This window comes from Cherax quadricarinatus, chromosome 43 (assembly GCF_038502225.1).
Source record: "Cherax quadricarinatus isolate ZL_2023a chromosome 43, ASM3850222v1, whole genome shotgun sequence".
In the NCBI taxonomy this organism is placed as follows: Eukaryota; Metazoa; Arthropoda; class Malacostraca; order Decapoda; family Parastacidae; genus Cherax; species Cherax quadricarinatus.
Window position 1 is genome coordinate 25489137 of NC_091334.1, and position 18555 is coordinate 25507691.

Sequence of the window (18555 nt, forward strand, 5' to 3'; positions counted from 1 at the left end):
TAAACTCCAGGTACACAAATTTTCACTTGTCTTATTCGACAAGAAGAGCATTACTATTTAAGCTAAAATCTCAAGTTTAATTTATTTTCCGCGACATATATAATAAATAGTATATAATTTTATAATGAGAGATTAATTATAATTTAGTGCATTTTTGAACGCTCTTATCGTAATCTAAACTAGTTTTATATTATATTAGTTAAGTTTGGCGCCATAATAAAATTTAAATGTAATTATTAGAGGCAAGTAAGAACAGAAAAATATTTAATTTTATTAAATAATAAAAAATATATTTATTGAAATAATTGTATTTTTTTTACTTAGTTTTGAACGCTAGTTGCCTTAGCCATTTAGGCCTAAAAGTAATTTTTGCAATGAAAGTAATAGAATTTGGCGTTGTAATAAAATGTAAATAAAGTAATGGGAGATAAATAAAGTACTGGAGGTTAAATTTATTTCATTTATGAAGGTGAGAGTGACAACATGGCAGCCATGTAAACAGTGGCTCCTGTTGCTGCTGTTTTACCGTTATTTGTGGCCTAACATGACTTCCGTTGACCCTCACAATGGCAAGAACTTCTGGAGGAAGAACAGCAAGTCCGTCCCTGGAAGGTAGATGGAGGGAAGGAAGGTAGATGGAGGGAAGGAGATGTGATGGAGGGTCAGGAGGACAACCAACACTTCCTGTTTGTCTACTGTTGTTGTCTGTACCGTTGTTTCTGTTGATGTGGGTGTGGAGGAGAGGTGGGTTTTGGTGCTAGTGGACGGTTCTTGATCCAAGGGAGGGGAGTGAGGAGGGAGATGTGATGGAGGGTCGGGAGGACATTAACACTTCCTGTTTGTCTACTGTTGTTTTTACCGTTGTTTCTGTTGATGTGGGTGTGGAAGAGAGGTGGGTTATGGTGCTGGTGGAGGGGTCTTGATCCAAGGGAAGGGAGGATACAAGAGAGGAGGAGGGTGATCGACATCCTGTTAGTCTCCTGTTTTTTCTGTTGCTGGTATTTTTGTTGCTTCAATTTCTTTGATTTCTTTTGATAATTACATTACTGTTATTACTGTTGTTTGTTATTTCTGTTGCTAATATTACTGTTATTTCTGTGACTTATTTCTATTCCTGTTATTACTGTTACTGTTATTACTTTTGCTGTTATTACTGTTATTTTTGTTGTGGGTGTTTCTGTTGCTGTTCTGTTGTTTCTCTTATTTCTGTTGTTTTCTGTTGTGAGTGGTTGTTACTGTTGTTTCTCTTATTTCTGTTGCTGTTTCTGTTAATATTTTTATTTGCTGTTATTGCTATTAGTGTTACCATTACTTCCATTATTACTGTTATTTTGGTTATTACTGTTGTCATTACTGTTAATGCTTTTATTACTACTGTTGTCATTATTGGTTTGATACTGTTGCTGTTACTACTGCTGTTATTTTGGTATTACTATTACTGTTGTAATTGATCTTGACAGTCAAGTGTCTTGACAACCAGGGGTCTTGAAGACAACCAGGGGTCTTGAAGACAACCAGGGGTCTTGAAGACAACCAGGGGTCTTGAAGACAACCAGGGGTCTTGAAGACAACCAGGGGTCTTGAAGACAGTCGGGGGTCTTGAAGACAACCAGGGGTCTTGAAGACAACCAGGGGTCTTGAAGACAACCAGGAGTCTTGAAGACAACCAGGGGTCTTGAAGACAACCAGGGGTCTTGAAGACAACCAGGAGTCTTGAAGACAGTCGGGGGTCTTGAAGACAACCAGGGGTCTTGAAGACAACCAGGAGTCTTGAAGACAACCAGGGGTCTTGAAGACAACCAGGGGTCTTGAAGACAACCAGGAGTCTTGAAGACAACCAGGAGTCTTGAAGACAACCAGGGGTCTTGAAGACAACCAGGGGTCTTGAAGACAACCAGGAGTCTTGAACACAACCAGGAGTCTTGAAGACAACCAGGGGTCTTGAAGACAACCAGGGGTCTTGAAGACAACCAGGAGTCTTGAAGACAACCAGGAGTCTTGAAGACAACCAGGAGTCTTGAAGACAACCAGGAGTCTTGAAGACAACCAGGGGTCTTGAAGACAACCAGGAGTCTTGAAGACAACCAGGGGTCTTGAAGACAACCAGGGGTCTTGAAGACAACGAGGAGTCTTGAAGACAACCAGGAGTCTTGAAGACAACCAGGGGTCTTGAAGACAACCAGGAGTCTTGAAGACAACCAGGAGTCTTGAAGACAACCAGGGGTCTTGAAGACAACCAGGTGTCTTGAAGACAACCAAGGGTCTTGTAGACAACCAGGAGTCTTGAAGACAACCAGGGGTCTTGAAGACAACCAGAGGTCTTGAAGAAAACCAGGGGTCTTGAAGACAACCAGGGGTCTTGAAGACAACCAGAAGTCTTGAAGACAACCAGGAGTCTTGAAGACAACCAGGAGTCTTGAAGACAACCAGGAGTCTTGAAGACAACCAGGGGTCTTGAAGACAACCAGGGGTCTTGAAGACAACCAGGGGTCTTGAAGACAACCAGGGGTCTTGAAGACAACCAGGAGTCTTGAAGACAACCAGGGGTCTTGAAGACAACCAGGAGTCTTGAAGACAACCAGGGGTCTTGAAGACAACCAGGGGTCTTGAAGACAACCAGGAGTCTTGAAGACAACCAGGGGTCTTGAAGACAACCAGGGGTCTTGAAGACAACCAGGAGTCTTGAAGACAACCAGGGGTCTTGAAGACAACCAGGAGTCTTGAAGACAACCAGGGGTCTTGAAGACAACCAGGAGTCTTGAAGACAACCAGGAGTCTTGAAGACAACCAGGGGTCTTGAAGACAACCAGGAGTTTGTAGATGAATGGTTCAGAGAACCGACATGTTGATAAATTAGACACATGTGCAACTCTTGGGTATCTTTATTGAGGAAACGTTTCGCCACACAGCGAGGTTGAGGGACTGACCACCTCAGCCCTTCAAGGTTGAGGGACTGACCACCTCAGCCCTTCAAGGTTGAGGGACTGACCACCTCAGCCCTTCAAGGTTGAGGGACTGACCACCTCAGCCCTTCAAGGTTGAGGGACTGACCACCTCAGCCCTTCAAGGTTGAGGAACTGACCACCTAAGCCCTTCAAGGTTGAGGGACTGACCACCTCAGTCTTTCAAGGTTGAGGGACTGACCACCTCAGTCCTTCAAGGTTGAGGGACTGACCACCTCAGTCTTTCAAGGTTGAGGGACTGACCACCTCAGTCCTTCAAGGTTGAGGGACTGACCACCTCAGTCCTTCAAGGTTGAGGGACTGACCACCTCAGTCCTTCAAGGTTAAGGGACTGACCACCTCAGTCTTTCAAGGTTGAGGGACTGACCACCTCAGTCTTTCAAGGTTGAGGGACTGACCACCTCAGTCTTTCAAGGTTGAGGGACTGACCACCTCAGTCTTTCAAGGTTGAGGGACTGACCACCTCAGTCTTTCAAGGTTGAGGGACTGACCACCTCAGTCCTTCAAGGTTGAGGGACTGACCACCTCAGTCCTTCAAGGTTGAGGGACTGACCACCTCAGTCCTTCAAGGTTGAGGGACTGACCACCTCAGTCCTTCAAGGTTGAGGGACTGACCACCTCAGTCCTTCAAGGTTAAGGGACTGACCACCTCAGTCTTTCAAGGTTGAGGGACTGACCACCTCAGTCCTTCAAGGTTGAGGGACTGACCACCTCAGTCCTTCAAGGTTAAGGGACTGACCACCTCAGACCTTCAAGGTTGAGGGACTGACCACCTCAGTCCTTCAGGGTTGAGGGACTGACCACCTCAGTCCTTCAAGGTTGAGGAACTGACCACCTCAGTCCTTCAAGGTTGAGGGACTGACCACGTCAGTCCTTCAAGGTTGAGGAACTGACCACCTCAGTCCTTCAAGGTTGAGGAACTGACCACCTCAGTCCTTCAAGGTTGAGGGACTGACCACCTCAGTCCTTCAAGGTTGAGGGACTGACCACCTCAGACCTTCAAGGTTGAGGGACTGACCACCTCAGTCCTTCAGGGTTGAGGGACTGACCACCTCAGTCCTTCAAGGTTGAGGGACTGACCACCTCAGTCCTTCAAGGTTGAGGGACTAACCACCTCAGTCCTTCAAGGTTGAGAGACTGACCACCGCAGTCCTTCAAGGTTGAGGGACTGACCACCTCAAACCTTCAAGGTTGAGAGACTGACCACCTCAGTCCTTCAAGGTTGAGAGACTGACCACCTCAGTCCTTCAAGGTTGAGAGACTGACCACCGCAGTCCTTCAAGGTTGAGGGACTGACCACCTCAAACCTTCAAGGTTGAGAGACTGACCATCGTTATGCAGACTAGGTCAGTAGTATAAGTAACTTCTAAGTTCCTTATAAGTGTATATGACTGTAATTAAGTGATATTCAGCACTTCGGCAACTACTACAGAAGTTACAGTGTTCACTATACACTGGATAGCACGTTACTCAGTGGTAGACAGTAGTAGTGACAGTGTACCAGTAACACTACACAGTTGTAGTAGTGATGACAGTGTACCAGTAACACTACACAGTGGTAGTAGTGGTGACAGTGTACCAGTAACACTACATAGTGGTAGTAGTGGTGACAGTGTACCAGTAACACTACACAGTGGTAGTAGTGGTGACAGTGTACCAGTAACACTACACAGTGGTAGATAGTAGTGATGACAGTGTACCAGTAACAATACACATTGGTAGACAGTGGTGACAGTGTTCCAGTACCACTACACAGTGGTAGACAGTAGTGGTGACAGTGTTAAAGTAACACTACACAGTGGTAGACAGTAGTGATGACAGTGTACCAGTAACACTACACAGTGGTAGACAGTAGTAGTGACAGTGTACCAGTAACACTACACAGTGGTAGACAGTAGTAGTGACAGTGTTCCAGTAACACTACACAGTGGTAGTAATGGTGACAGTGTACCAGTAACACTACACAGTGGTAGTAGTGGTGACAGTGTACCAGTAACACTACACAGTGGTAGTAATGGTGACAGTGTACCAGTAACACTACACAGTGGTAGTAATGGTGACAGTGTACCAGTAACACTACACAGTGGTAGACAGTAGTGGTGACAGTGTACCAGTAACACTACACAGTGGTAGTAGTGGTGACAGTGTACCAGTAACACTACACAGTGGTAGTAGTGGTGACAGTGTTCCAGTAACACTACACAGTGGTAGTAATGGTGACAGTGTACCAGTAACACTACACAGTGGTAGTAGTGGTGACAGTGTACCAGTAACACTACACAGTGGCAGTAATGGTGACAGTGTACCAGTAACACTACACAGTGGTAGTAATGGTGACAGTGTACCAGTAACACTACACAGTGGTAGTAATGGTGACAGTGTACCAGTAACACTACACAGTGGTAGTAATGGTGACAGTGTACCAGTAACACTACACAGTGGTAGTAATGGTGACAGTGTACCAGTAATACTACACAGTGGTAGTAATGGTGACAGTGTACCAGTAACACTACACAGTGGTAGTAGTGGTGACAGTATACCAGTAACACTACACAGTGGTAGTAGTGGTGACAGTATACCAGTAACACTACACAGTGGTAGTAGTGGTGACAGTATACCAGTAACACTACACAGTGGTAGTAGTGGTGACAGTGTACCAGTAACACTACACAGTGGTAGACAGTAGTGGTGACAGTGTACCAGTAACACTACACAGTGGCAGTAATGGTGACAGTGTACCAGTAACACTACACAGTGGCAGTAATGGTGACAGTGTACCAGTAACACTACACAGTGGTAGTAATGGTGACAGTGTACCAGTAACACTACACAGTGGTAGTAGTGGTGACAGTATACCAGTAACACTACACAGTGGTAGACAGTAGTGATGACAGTGTACCAGTAACACTACACAGTGGTAGACAGTAGTGATGACAGTGTACCAGTAACACTACACAGTGGTAGACAGTAGTGGTGACAGTGTACCAGTAACACTACACAGTGGTAGTAGTGGTGACAGTGTACCAGTAACACTACACAGTGGCAGTAATGGTGACAGTGTACCAGTAACACTACACAGTGGTAGTAATGGTGACAGTGTACCAGTAACACTACACAGTGGTAGTAATGGTGACAGTGTACCAGTAATACTACACAGTGGTAGTGATGGTGACAGTGTACCAGTAACACTACACAGTGGTAGTAATGGTGACAGTGTACCAGTAACACTACACAGTGGTAGTAATGGTGACAGTGTACCAGTAACACTACACAGTGTTAGTAGTGGTGACAGTGTACCAGTAACACTACACAGTGGTAGACAGTAGTGGTGACAGTGTACCAGTAACACTACACAGTGGTAGACAGTAGTGGTGACAGTGTACCAGTAACACTACACAGTGGTAGACGGTAGTGGTGACAGTGTACCAGTAACACTACACAGTGGTAGACAGTAGTGGTGACAGTGTACCAGTAACACTACACAGTGGTAGTAATGGTGACAGTGTACCAGTAACACTACACAGTGGTAGTAATGGTGACAGTGTACCAGTAACACTACACAGTGGCAGTAATGGTGACAGTGTACCAGTAACACTACACAGTGGCAGTAATGGTGACAGTGTACCAGTAACACTACACAGTGGCAGTAATGGTGACAGTGTACATGTCAGACTTCCACTGTTTAACAAGTGAACAATATCGTAACATGTTTGTTTCATGTTACAGCATGCGAGCCGTGTATGGTGCCATGCATCCTCCCATAACTCGCTCTCCCAGGTAAGACCTAGTACTCTCCTAGTTATCTCTCTAGTGGCTAGTACTGAGTATTTGTACTGGATAGTACTGGGTACTCCGCAGGTTGACTACCCTGCTGGTTGTAGGTTGACTAGCCTGCTGGTAGTAGGTTGACTAGCCTGCTGGTTGTAGGTTGACTAGCCTGCTGTTAGTAGGTTGACTAACCTGCTGGTAGTAGGTTGACTAGCCTGCTGGTAGTAGGTTGACTAACCTGCTGGTAGTAGGTTGACTAGCCTGCTGGTTGTAGGTTGACTAACCTGCTGGTAGTAGGTTGACTAGCCTGCTGGTAGTAGGTTGACTAACCTGCTGGTAGTAGGTTGACTAACCTGCTGGTAGTAGGTTGACTAGCCTGCTGGTTGTAGGTTGACTAACCTGCTGGTAGTAGGTTGACTAACCTGCTGGTAGTAGGTTGACTAGCCTGCTGGTAGTAGGTTGACTAACCTGCTGGTAGTAGGTTGACTAGCCTGCTGGTAGTAGGTTGACTAACCTGCTGGTAGTAGGTTGACTAGCCTGCTGGTAGTAGGTTGACTAACCTGCTGGTAGTAGGTTGACTAACCTGCTGGTAGTAGGTTGACTAGCCTGCTGGTTGTAGGTTGACTAACCTGCTGGTAGTAGGTTGACTAACCTGCTGGTAGTAGGTTGACTAACCTGCTGGTAGTAGGTTGACTAGCCTGCTGGTAGTAGGTTGACTAACCTGCTGGTAGTAGGTTGACTAGCCTGCTGGTTGTAGGTTGACTAGCCTGCTGTTAGTAGGTTGACTAACCTGCTGGTAGTAGGTTGACTAGCCTGCTGGTTGTAGGTTGACTAACCTGCTGGTAGTAGGTTGACTAGCCTGCTGGTTGTAGGTTGACTAGCCTGCTGTTAGTAGGTTGACTAGCCTGCTGGTAGTAGGTTGACTAGCCTGCTGGTAGTAGGTTGACTAGCCTGCTGGTAGTAGGTTGACTAGCCTGCTGGTAGTAGGTTGACTAGCCTGCTGGTAGTAGGTTGACTAGCCTGCTGGTAGTAGGTTGACTAGCCTGCTGGTAGTAGGTTGACTAGCCTTCTGGTAGTAGGTTGACTAACCTGCTTGTAGTAGGTTGACTAATCTGCTGGTAGTAGGTTGACTAACCTGTTTGTAGTAGGTTGACTATCCTGCTGGTAGTAGGTTGACTAGCCTGCTGGTAGTAGGTTAACTAACCTGCTGGTAGTAGGTTGACTAACCTGCTGGTAGTAGGTTGACTAACCTGCTGGTAGTAGGTTGACTAACCTGCTGGTAGTAGGTTGACTAGCCTGCTGGTAGTAGGTTGACTAACCTGCTGATAGTAGGTTGACTAGCCTGCTGGTAGTAGGTTGACTAACCTGCTGGTAGTAGGTTGACTAGCCTGCTGGTAGTAGGTTGACTAGCCTGCTGGTAGTAGGTTGACTAGCCTGCTGGTAGTAGGTTGACTATCCTGCTGGTTGTAGGTTGACTAGCCTGCTGGTAGTAGATTGACTAGCCTTCTGGTAGTAGGTTGACTAGCCTGCCATTTGTAGGTTGACTAGCCTGCTGGTAGTAGGTTGACTATCCTGCTGGTTGTAGGTTGACTAACCTGCTGGTAGTAGGTTGACTAGCCTGCTGGTAGTAGGTTGACTATCCTGCTGGTTGTAGGTTGACTAGCCTGCTGGTAGTAGGTTGACTAGCCTGCTGGTAGTAGGTTGACTAGCCTGCTGGTAGTAGGTTGACTAGCCTGCTGGTAGTAGGTTGACTAGCCTGCTGGTAGTAGGTTGACTAGCCTTCTGGTAGTAGGTTGACTAACCTGCTTGTAGTAGGTTGACTAATCTGCTGGTAGTAGGTTGACTAACCTGTTTGTAGTAGGTTGACTATTCTGCTGGTAGTAGGTTGACTAGCCTGCTGGTAGTAGGTTGACTAACCTGCTGGTAGTAGGTTGACTAACCTGCTGGTAGTAGGTTGACTAACCTGCTGGTAGTAGGTTGACTAGCCTGCTGGTAGTAGGTTGACTAACCTGCTGATAGTAGGTTGACTAGCCTGCTGGTAGTAGGTTGACTAACCTGCTGGTAGTAGGTTGACTAACCTGCTGGTAGTAGGTTGACTAACCTGCTGGTAGTAGGTTGACTAACCTGCTGGTAGTAGGTTGACTAGCCTGCTGGTAGTAGGTTGACTAACCTGCTGGTAGTAGGTTGACTAGCCTGCTGGTAGTAGGTTGACTAGCTTGCTGGTAGTAGGTTGACTAGCCTGCTGGTAGTAGGTTGACTATCCTGCTGGTTGTAGGTTGACTAGCCTGCTGGTAGTAGATTGACTAGCCTTCTGGTAGTAGGTTGACTAGCCTGCCATTTGTAGGTTGACTAGCCTGCTGGTAGTAGGTTGACTATCCTGCTGGTTGTAGGTTGACTAACCTGCTGGTAGTAGGTTGACTAGCCTGCTGGTAGTAGGTTGACTAGCCTGCTGGTAGTAGGTTGACTATCCTGCTGGTTGTAGGTTGACTAGCCTGCTGGTAGTAGGTTGACTAGCCTTCTGGTAGTAGGTTGACTAGCCTTCTGGCAGTAGGTTGACTAGCCTGCTGGTAGTAGGTTGACTATCCTGCTGGTTGTAAGTTGACTATCCTGCTGGTTGTAGGTTGACTAGCCTGCTGGTAGTAGGTTGACTAGCCTGCTGGTAGTAGGTTGACTAGCCTGCTGGTAGTAGGTTGACTATCCTGCTGGTTGTAGGTTGACTAACCTGCTGGTAGTAGGTTGACTAGCCTGCTGGTAGTAGGTTGACTATCCTGCTGGTTGTAGGTTGACTAACCTGCTGGCAGTAGGTTGACTAGTCTGCTTGCAGTAGGTTGACTAGCCTGCTGGCAGTAGGTTGACTAGCCTCCTGGTAGTAGGTTGACTAGCCTGCTGGCAGTAGGTTGACTAGCCTCCTGGTAGTAGGTTGACTAGCCTGCTGTTAGTAGGTTGACTAGCCTCCTGGTAGTAGGTTGACTAGCCTGCTGGCAGTAGGTTGGCTAGCCTCCTGGTAGTAGGTTGACTAGCCTGCTGGCAATAGTTTGACTAGCCTAGTGGGTTGAACAGTCTTGGACTGCTTACATTCTCTTATGATTCCCCTGATTACAATAATAATAACACATAATAATAATAATAATAATAGTAATTGATAATAAGTATTCACAGGTAGATATTTATTAAGATTGTTGGGTTGGTTTGGCGTACAGGTCGAGTCCTCGCAAGGAGAGCGCCGTCAAGAAGGTTGAAGCGAGCGACAGTTTTCTGGACTACCAGGAGTCGGTGAACGACGCCTGGGAGTGTGGCGACGACGAGTTCTGTGTCATCTCAGGTAGGTGGCGCCACCGCACTAACATATTAATAACTTCCCGGTGCCAGTGATGCAAGGTACATACTTGATCATTTCCCATAAATGGTGTATGACAGTGCCTGGATGGTGTATGACAGTGCCTGGATGGTGTATGACAATGCCTGGATGGTGTATGACAGTGCCTGGATGGTGTATGACAGTGCCTGGATGGTGTATGACAGTGCCTGGATGGTGTATGACAGTGCCTGGATGGTGTATGACAGTGCCTGGATGCCTGTTAAGTATGTATGGTGATGCCTGGATACCTGTTAAGTGTGTACGGTGATGCCTGGATGCCCGTGAAGGGTGTATGCCCATGAACGGCATCAGAGCCAAAGAAGGCACTATCCTCCCCATTTCCTTGCATCAAACCTGATTTCTGCCCAATGAGCACTAAGTTGCCTGTATGGGTTTAAAACTTGCCAGCGCGTATAACAGTAATTTTAATTAATAATAATTCTTGCAGACGTGAAAATATCCAACCGAATTGTCCAGTCTGCAGCATTGAGCGTCATCAACAGTCACCGGTCGAGGCAGGCACCGCCTGACAACCTGGCCGAGCTGCACAACCACTTGCAACCAAGCCTTGGTACAGTGCACTCGCAGCTACCTGAAGTACTTCCTCACCCGGCTGTCGCCGGTGCTCACTCAACCGGGGCAGTGTTGACATACAACCCACCTGGTAAGTTCCCCATTGTACCACCATTTTTATCAATAATACTCTCACCACCTCTGTAATGCCTCCTCTTAACACTACCTGACTTGTTAGTGACTTAATTATTGTGAGGTACAGTTAATATTGATGTTATGTTATATCTTACTTGTTAGTAACTTAATTATTGTGAGGTACAGTTAATATTGATGTTGTTATCTTATATCTTGCTTGTTAGTGACTTAATTATTGTGAGGTACAGTTAATATTGATTTTTTTTTTAACACATCGGCTGATTCCCACCAAGGCAGGGTGGCCCGAGAAAGAAAAACTTTCATCATCATTCACTCCACCACTGTCTTGCCAGAAGGGTGCTTTACACTACAGTTATAAAACTGCAATATTAACACCCCTCCTTCAGGGTGCAGACACTGTACTTCCCATCTCCTGGACTTGAGTCCAGCCTGCCGGTTTCCCTGAATCCCTTCATAAATGTTACTTTGCTCACACTCCAACAGCACGTCAAGTATTAAAAACCATTTGTCTCCATTCACTCCTATCAAATACGGTATGCATGCTTGCTGGAAGTCCAAGTCCCTTGCACACAAAACCTCCTTTACCCACTCCCTCCAACCCTTCCTAGGTCGACCCCTACCCTGCCTTCCTTCCACTACAGATTTATACACTTGAAGTCATTCTGTTTTGTTCCATTCTCTCTACATGTCTGAATCACCTCAACAACCCTTCCTCAGCCCTCTGGATAATAGTTTTGGTAATCCCACACCTTCTCCTAATTTCCAAATAACAAATTCTTTGCATTATATTCACACCACATATTGCCCTCAGACATGACATCTCCACTGCCTCCAGCCTCCTCCTCGTTGCAACAATCATCACCCGTGCCTCACACCCATATAAGAGTGTTGGTATAACTATACTCTCATACATTCCCCTCTGCTTTCATGGACAAAGCTCTTTGTCTCCATAGACTCCTAAGTGTAACACTCTCCGTTTTCTCCTCATCAATTCTATGATGCACCTCATCCTTCATAGACCCATCTGCTGACACGTCCACCCCTAAATATCTGTTTACATTTGCCTCCTCCATACTCTCTCCTTCCAATCTGATATTCAATCTTTCGTCACCTAATCTTTTTATTATCCTCATCACCTTACTCTTTCCTATATTCACTTTTAACCCTTTGACTGTTTCCGACGTATAAATACGTCTTACGAGCCAATGTTTCTGACGTATTTATACGCACAAATTCTAGCGGCTTCAAATCGAGCGCCAAAGGCCTGGTAGGCCTACATGGGAGAGAATGGGTCTCAGTGGTCGGTGTGCACCCTGTGAAAAAAATCTGGGACCCAGCGGTGCATTGTGGGAACGCCATGTTGTCAGTCCATTTTCACCATGCCTCTCGGTAAGAAGTTCCTCACTCCTCGGCGGATTGGAGGTCTTTTGTTCCCAAGTGATAGCTCTAACAGCGATGAAAGTGTCAGCGACAGTGAATTCAAGGGTTTTCAAGTGAGTGTTGCCGAAAAAAGTGCCCAGGATAACGTAAATAGTGACGAAAACCCAGATGACCCACAACCTTCCACCTCTGGTGCTGTGCCGGCTTGTTCACGTTCACGTTCGCCTGTACCAGGACGAAAGAGGAAACTATTTGGTCGTGTACAACACCCAGATGATAACAGTGATAGTGATAGTGATTTCAAGGTCATTGAAAGCAGTTCTAGTGACAGTGAGAGTGAATATTCCCCAGTGAAGCGGCAGTATGTACGACGTAGCATGCGGTCTGGTAGTGTTTCATATGTTGTTCCAAGGGGAAGGAGAAACTCTGGGAGCACATCCCGTGGCCCTACACCACGACCTGATCGTGAAGATGACGATATTGTAACGATGGGTATGAATGGTGACAGTGAGGGAGGAGGCAGTGGTGGTGATAGTGAGGGTGGCACGGCCCATGTGGCACCATCACCGGGCCACGCTACTACCCACGCTGCTGACTCAGCAGAACAACCAGCCTCACCCTACCCCACACTCCCACAACCTGCACCACCACAACCTGCACAGCCACAACCACGGTACAATATCCAGACCCCACCAGCAGACCGCATCTGGGATTGGCAGGACGGTGACGAGTTTGTTCCCAGTCCCCATGACTTTGATGAAACACAAAGTGGAATAAAGCCATCTTGTCCACTTGGGAACAATGCCAGTGAACTGGACTGCTTTGAGTTATTTTTCGATGAACCCCTGATGGGCATCATTGTCAGGGAAACAAATACATACTGTGATTACACCATGGCAAATACAATTCTCTCACCAAAATCACGGCTACACAAGTTGAAGGAGACAACTGTGGCAGAGATGTACCTGTTTTTTGCCACAACAATGCTTATGCCACATGTGTATAAGCACACTGTCACCACATACTGGACAACAGATCGCCTGATTTCAACTCCAGGTTTTAGTGACATTATAGGTGTCAATCGTTTCCTGATACTGTTACGTATGTTACACTTTTCAGACAAAACCAGGCCTGACAGAAGCGACAGGTTATACAAGATCAGAAATGTGTTTATGTACCTGAAACAAAAGTGCTGCATGTATTTTTATCCCTTCAGGAAGCTTGTTATTGATGAGTCCTTGATTTTATTCAAAGGAAGACTCTCATTCAAGCAATATATACCAAGCAAGAGGAAACGCTTTGGTATAAAGTTATTTGTACTGTGTGATTGCAGAAGTGGTCTTGTTTTAGATATTATTGTTTACACTGGCAGTAATACTTTGAGAGATACCATGAAGTTATTGGGTATCTCTGGTGATGTGGTTCGAACAATGATGGAACCATATCTTGGTAAGGGGCATATGTTATTTACTGATAACTGGTACACAAGCCCCTTACTCAGTGATTTCTTGCGAGTGAACTTGACAGACGTGTGTGGCACAGTGCGTGGTAATCGCAAACATATGCCAAGGTTCGACGCTGGCACTCGCAGAGGTGAGGTGCAAGCCTTTGCTGCCAATGACATCATGGCATTTCGGTGGCATGACAAACATGATGTCACATTGTTGACATCAGTTCACACAAACGAAATGGTACCCAGTGGCAGGGACAACAGAGAGACCAATGAACCCATTCTAAAGCCTGCAGCTGTCATGGACTACAACCTCAATATGCGCTTAGTGGACAAATGTGACATGCAGATTGGGTTTGCAGACTGTGTACGCAAGAGTTATAAGTGGTATATCGAACTTTTTTTCCATCTTGTTGATATCTCTATGCTAAATGTTTATAACATATACAAGTTGAAGACCAACAAAACACCAAAATATGGTGAATTTTGCCTGTCAGTAATCAGACAAATAATTGCAAAGTACCAAGGAGCAACTCCTGCAATAGACCAGCACCCACAGACGTCATCTCGTATGAGGCCTGGTGATCACTACCCCATACAACTGCCTCCTACTACTGCCAAGAAAAATGCTCAGAAGAGGTGTTATGTATGTATGCATACCACAAAATGCCCACAAACACGCAGAGACACTCGTTTTATGTGTGAGGAGTGTGAAGTGCCCCTCTGCATATACCCATGTTTCAAAGAGTTCCACAAGCTGCATCAGTTCTAGGAACGTGTTTAGTGACTGTACATATGTATATATATTATGAAACAGTAGTAATAAACATTGTTTTGTATTGTTTGTTTGTGTAAACAAAGTGTATACACTAATAGTGATAAAGTTTGTTCTGTTATTGTGTTGTAAATAATGAGTGTATATTTGAAGAATGCACCTTACATTGGTCTCACAGGCCACATAAGTTACCTGGAACAGAAAAATATTGAAAAATGCAAGAAACCTTTGAATTAAAGTAAATAAAAGAATACCGGGTGGGCGGCAGTTGCCGCTGTTGCCGTACGCACGTCACCTTCTGCAAACTTTGCGGCTCTATATCTCGGTAAGTACTGATGGCAAAAATTTTTTTTTAGGCTTAAAACACTAGTAAAAATATTCCTAACATTTTCATAAGAAAAAATAATTTTTTTTTTTCGAATATTTGGCGACATAGAATGACAGTTTCAGAGACGACCTGAAACAGCCAAAGGGTTAATTTTCTTCTTTTACATACCCTACCAAATTTATCCACCAATCTCTGTAACTTCTCTTCAGAGTCTTCCAGAAGCACAGTGTCATCAGCAAAGAGCAACTGTGACAACTCCCAGTTTGTGTTCAATTCTTTATCTTTTAACTCCACACTTGCCAAGACCCCACATTCGCTTCTCTTACAACTCCATCTATAAATACAGTATATTGAACAACCACAATGACATCACACATCCTTGTCTAAGGCCTACTTTTACTGGGAAATAATCCCCCTCTCTCCTACATACTCTAACTTGAGCCTCACTATCCTCGTAAAAACTCTTCACTGCTTTCAACAACCTACCTCCTATACCATACACCTGCAACATTGCCCACTTATCCACCCTGTCATACACCTTCTTCAAATCCATAAATGCCACAAAAACCGCTTTACCCTTATCTAAATACTGTTCGCCTACATGTTTCACTGTAAACACCTGGTCCACACACCCCCTACCTATCCTAAAGCCTCCTTGTTCATCTGCTCTCCTGTTCTCCATCTTACTCTTAATTCTTTCAATAATAATTCTACCATACACTTTGCCAGGTATAATCAACAGACTTATTTCCCCTATAATTTTTACACTCTTTTATCCCCTCTGCCTTTATAGTATAATGTTATATACAAAATAGTAAGTATAAAGTCAGTAGACCATAAGCCAACTAATATTTTCTTAGTTATGTACAGTAATATAACATTGTTGTAGTGTTAAGTTAGGTCAGAAATATTCAACATAACCAGGATGTTTCAATATTCACTCAAGTATCAACCATTACTGAATAAACATTATAATATGTGAGGTAAACTTGTGAGGTAGAGTTAATGTTGATGTTGTCGCACACAGTTGAGGGTACACTACCGCTCTCCAGACTGGACCCGTCAGCAGCACTCACTCACCGAACACCGGTCATCAGTACCTCAGGTAACTTGTCTCTCTCCCTAGTAATAGTACATCAGGGCTCTGCTTATACAGCAGGTTAGCTTCTGGACTGCTGCTGTAGAGTCAAACAGCTTCTGGACTGCTGCTGTAGAGTCAAACAGCTTCTGGACTGCTGCTGTAGAGTCAAACAGCTTCTGGACTGCTGCTGTAGAGTCAAACAGCTTCTGGACTGCTGCTGTAGAGTCAAACAGCTTCTGGACTGCTGCTGTAGAGTCAAACAGCTTCTGGACTGCTGCTATAGAGTCAAACAGCTTCTGGACTGCTGCTATAGAGTCAAACAGCTTCTGGACTGCTGCTGTAGAGTCAAACAGCTTCTGGACTGCTGCTGTAGAGTCAAACAAAGCCTTTTTTTACTTTCAGATACATATAAAATCCTGATGACATGTTTACACTCTCATATATTATGTGAGCAATAGAGTTAGGTCTAAAAAATGCATATACAGTACACACGTTACTTAACTGATAATATTTCCGTACTTAGTTCATAGTGAGTGGAGAATACGTTTATTGTAGGAAATCTGAACAAGTGAACAATGGGTATAATTGAAAACTGCTTGGTTAGTGCAGTGCTGTTAGTGGAACCCTCCTGTGTTGTCAGGTGTTAGAGGTAATAGTGTTGTGTTGTTCCAGGTACTGAGAGAGACATGGCCAAGCAGGACAAGTTTGAGGAATTGCTCTCCAGCAGTAGCACCAACCTCTCAGAGCTCCGCAAGTTGTCATGGTCGGGCATCCCGCCTGCCGTACGTGCTGTCACCTGGAGGCTCCTCAACGTACGTGTCTGTCACACTTCTGCTTCTTCTTGGGGTCCAGAGTCACCCGTCTCTGTCCTGTGAACCCCAGCGGCCTGCTGTCACTTTCAGCAACGTGTGACACTAAACTGACAGCAGTAGGGCCTAGACTAGCCTTGGATCAAACCTGGCAATTGCCTCTGCACTGTACAACCTTACCCCATATGGGTTAAGTGCTCCCTTATTTCTGCACTAAATAGCCTCCGAGCTCACAAATACTCACATTTCGTGAGTTGGTGAAGTGAGATTAATGGCCATCGGTGTATCGCACCAGCATAATGTTATGATTATAGTGTCCCACAACTGCCATTAATGGGCCAGTAATTTAAAATTACTGATTTTATCTACTTAGGCTAAAACATACAATCACTGAAGGGTATAATGACTTGCAGGGGTGATGTTATAAAGTTCCTCTATATGCAGTCACTTATCTTATAAAGTTCCTGTACATATATACAGTTAATAATTATCTTGGACACGCAGGGGTACCTGCCAGCCAATGCAGAGAGACGTGAGGACACATTGAGGAGGAAACGTGAGGAATACTGGAGTTTTGTGAACCAGTACTATGACACACGCCATGAGGACATCTATCAGGACACGTTCAGGCAGGTGCGTGTCCTAATCACCCCGGTAATAATGATAATCATGATAATTCATTGATTGAATTTTTATTTTGAGTGACTTGCATGTAGTGTATGTGTGAGTGTCTTGTATGGTAGATAGAGTTCAACGTCTGTCAGTGCCAGTATACATCCTATCAGTACCAGTATACAACCTGAAAATACCAGTATATAACTTGTCAGTACCAGTATACAACCTGACAATACCAGTATATAACTTGTCAGTACCAGTATACAACCTGACAGTACCAGTATATAACCTGTCAGTACCAGTATACAACCTGACAATACCAGTATATAACCTGTCAGTACCAGTATACAACCTTACAATACCAGTATACAACCTGACAGTACCAGTATATAACCTGTCAGTACCAGTATACAACCTGACAGTACCAGTATGTAACCTGTCAGTACCAGTATACAACCTGACTACCAGTATATAACCTGTCAGTACCAGTATACAACCTGACAGTACCAGTATATAACCTGTCAGTACCAGTATACAACCTTTCAATACCAGTATATAACCTGTCAGTACCAGTATACAACCTGACAGTACCAGTATATAACCTGTCAGTACCAGTATACAGTGGAAATAAATGGTATAAAATACCGACACAATGGAAATATAAACACGTGCAGTATAATGTGGTCCTTTATTGACAACGTTTCGCCCACACAATGGGCTTTTTCAAGTCACAAACAGATCTACCTGGGTGGAAGGTACGCGAATATTTATAGTCAGGTTCAGAATGTTGAGGTCAGGTGGAGAATGCTGCATCTGATGATGTACCGAGTGGGGTTATAGAGTCTAAAATCTTGGGTAGCTTCAAGGGAGATTGGATAAGTTTGTGAGCAGACCCTCTGCATAGCATAGCTGAACCACTTGCCAAGAAACTTCTTCATCGCTATCCCACATAAGAATATAGGAATGGAAGAACACTGCAGAAGGTCTGCTGACAAACTTATCCAATCTCCCTTCCAAGCTACCCAAGATTTTAGACTCTATAACCCCACTCGGTACATCATCAGATGCAACATTCTCCACCTGACCTCAACATTCTGAACCTGACTATAAATACTCGCGTATCTTCCACCCAGGTAGATCTGTTTGTGACTTGAAAAAGCTCATTGTGTGGGCAAAACGTTGTCAATAAAGGATCACATTATACTGGTCATGTGTTTATATTTCCACCAGTATACAACCTGACAATACCAGTATACAACCTGACAATACCAGTATACAACCTGTCAGTACCAGTATACAACCTGACAGTACCAGCACATAACCTGTCAGTACCAGTATACAACCTGACAATACCAGTAT

General features: G+C 44.8%; 1 protein-coding gene across 3 annotated transcripts in view; it reads left to right on the top strand.

Annotated features, from left to right (window-relative positions):
- Positions 1-472: 472 nt before the first annotated feature.
- Positions 473-18555, top strand: part of Tbc1d22 (TBC1 domain family member 22) — a 38802-nt gene continuing 20719 nt past the window's right edge. Inside the window, exons 1-7 of one of the 3 annotated variants that reach the window (XM_070093755.1) lie at positions 473-612; positions 6690-6740; positions 9932-10053; positions 10538-10753; positions 15719-15796; positions 16445-16584; positions 17086-17214. In XM_070093755.1, coding sequence (XP_069949856.1) covers positions 545-612; positions 6690-6740; positions 9932-10053; positions 10538-10753; positions 15719-15796; positions 16445-16584; positions 17086-17214 — 804 coding nt within the window. In that variant the 5' untranslated portion in view covers positions 473-544. Of the gene's footprint in view, positions 632-6689; positions 6741-9931; positions 10054-10537; positions 10754-15718; positions 15797-16444; positions 16585-17085; positions 17215-18555 lie in introns of all 3 variants that reach the window. The other 2 variants (XM_070093756.1, XM_070093757.1) reach the window with 2 other exon arrangements.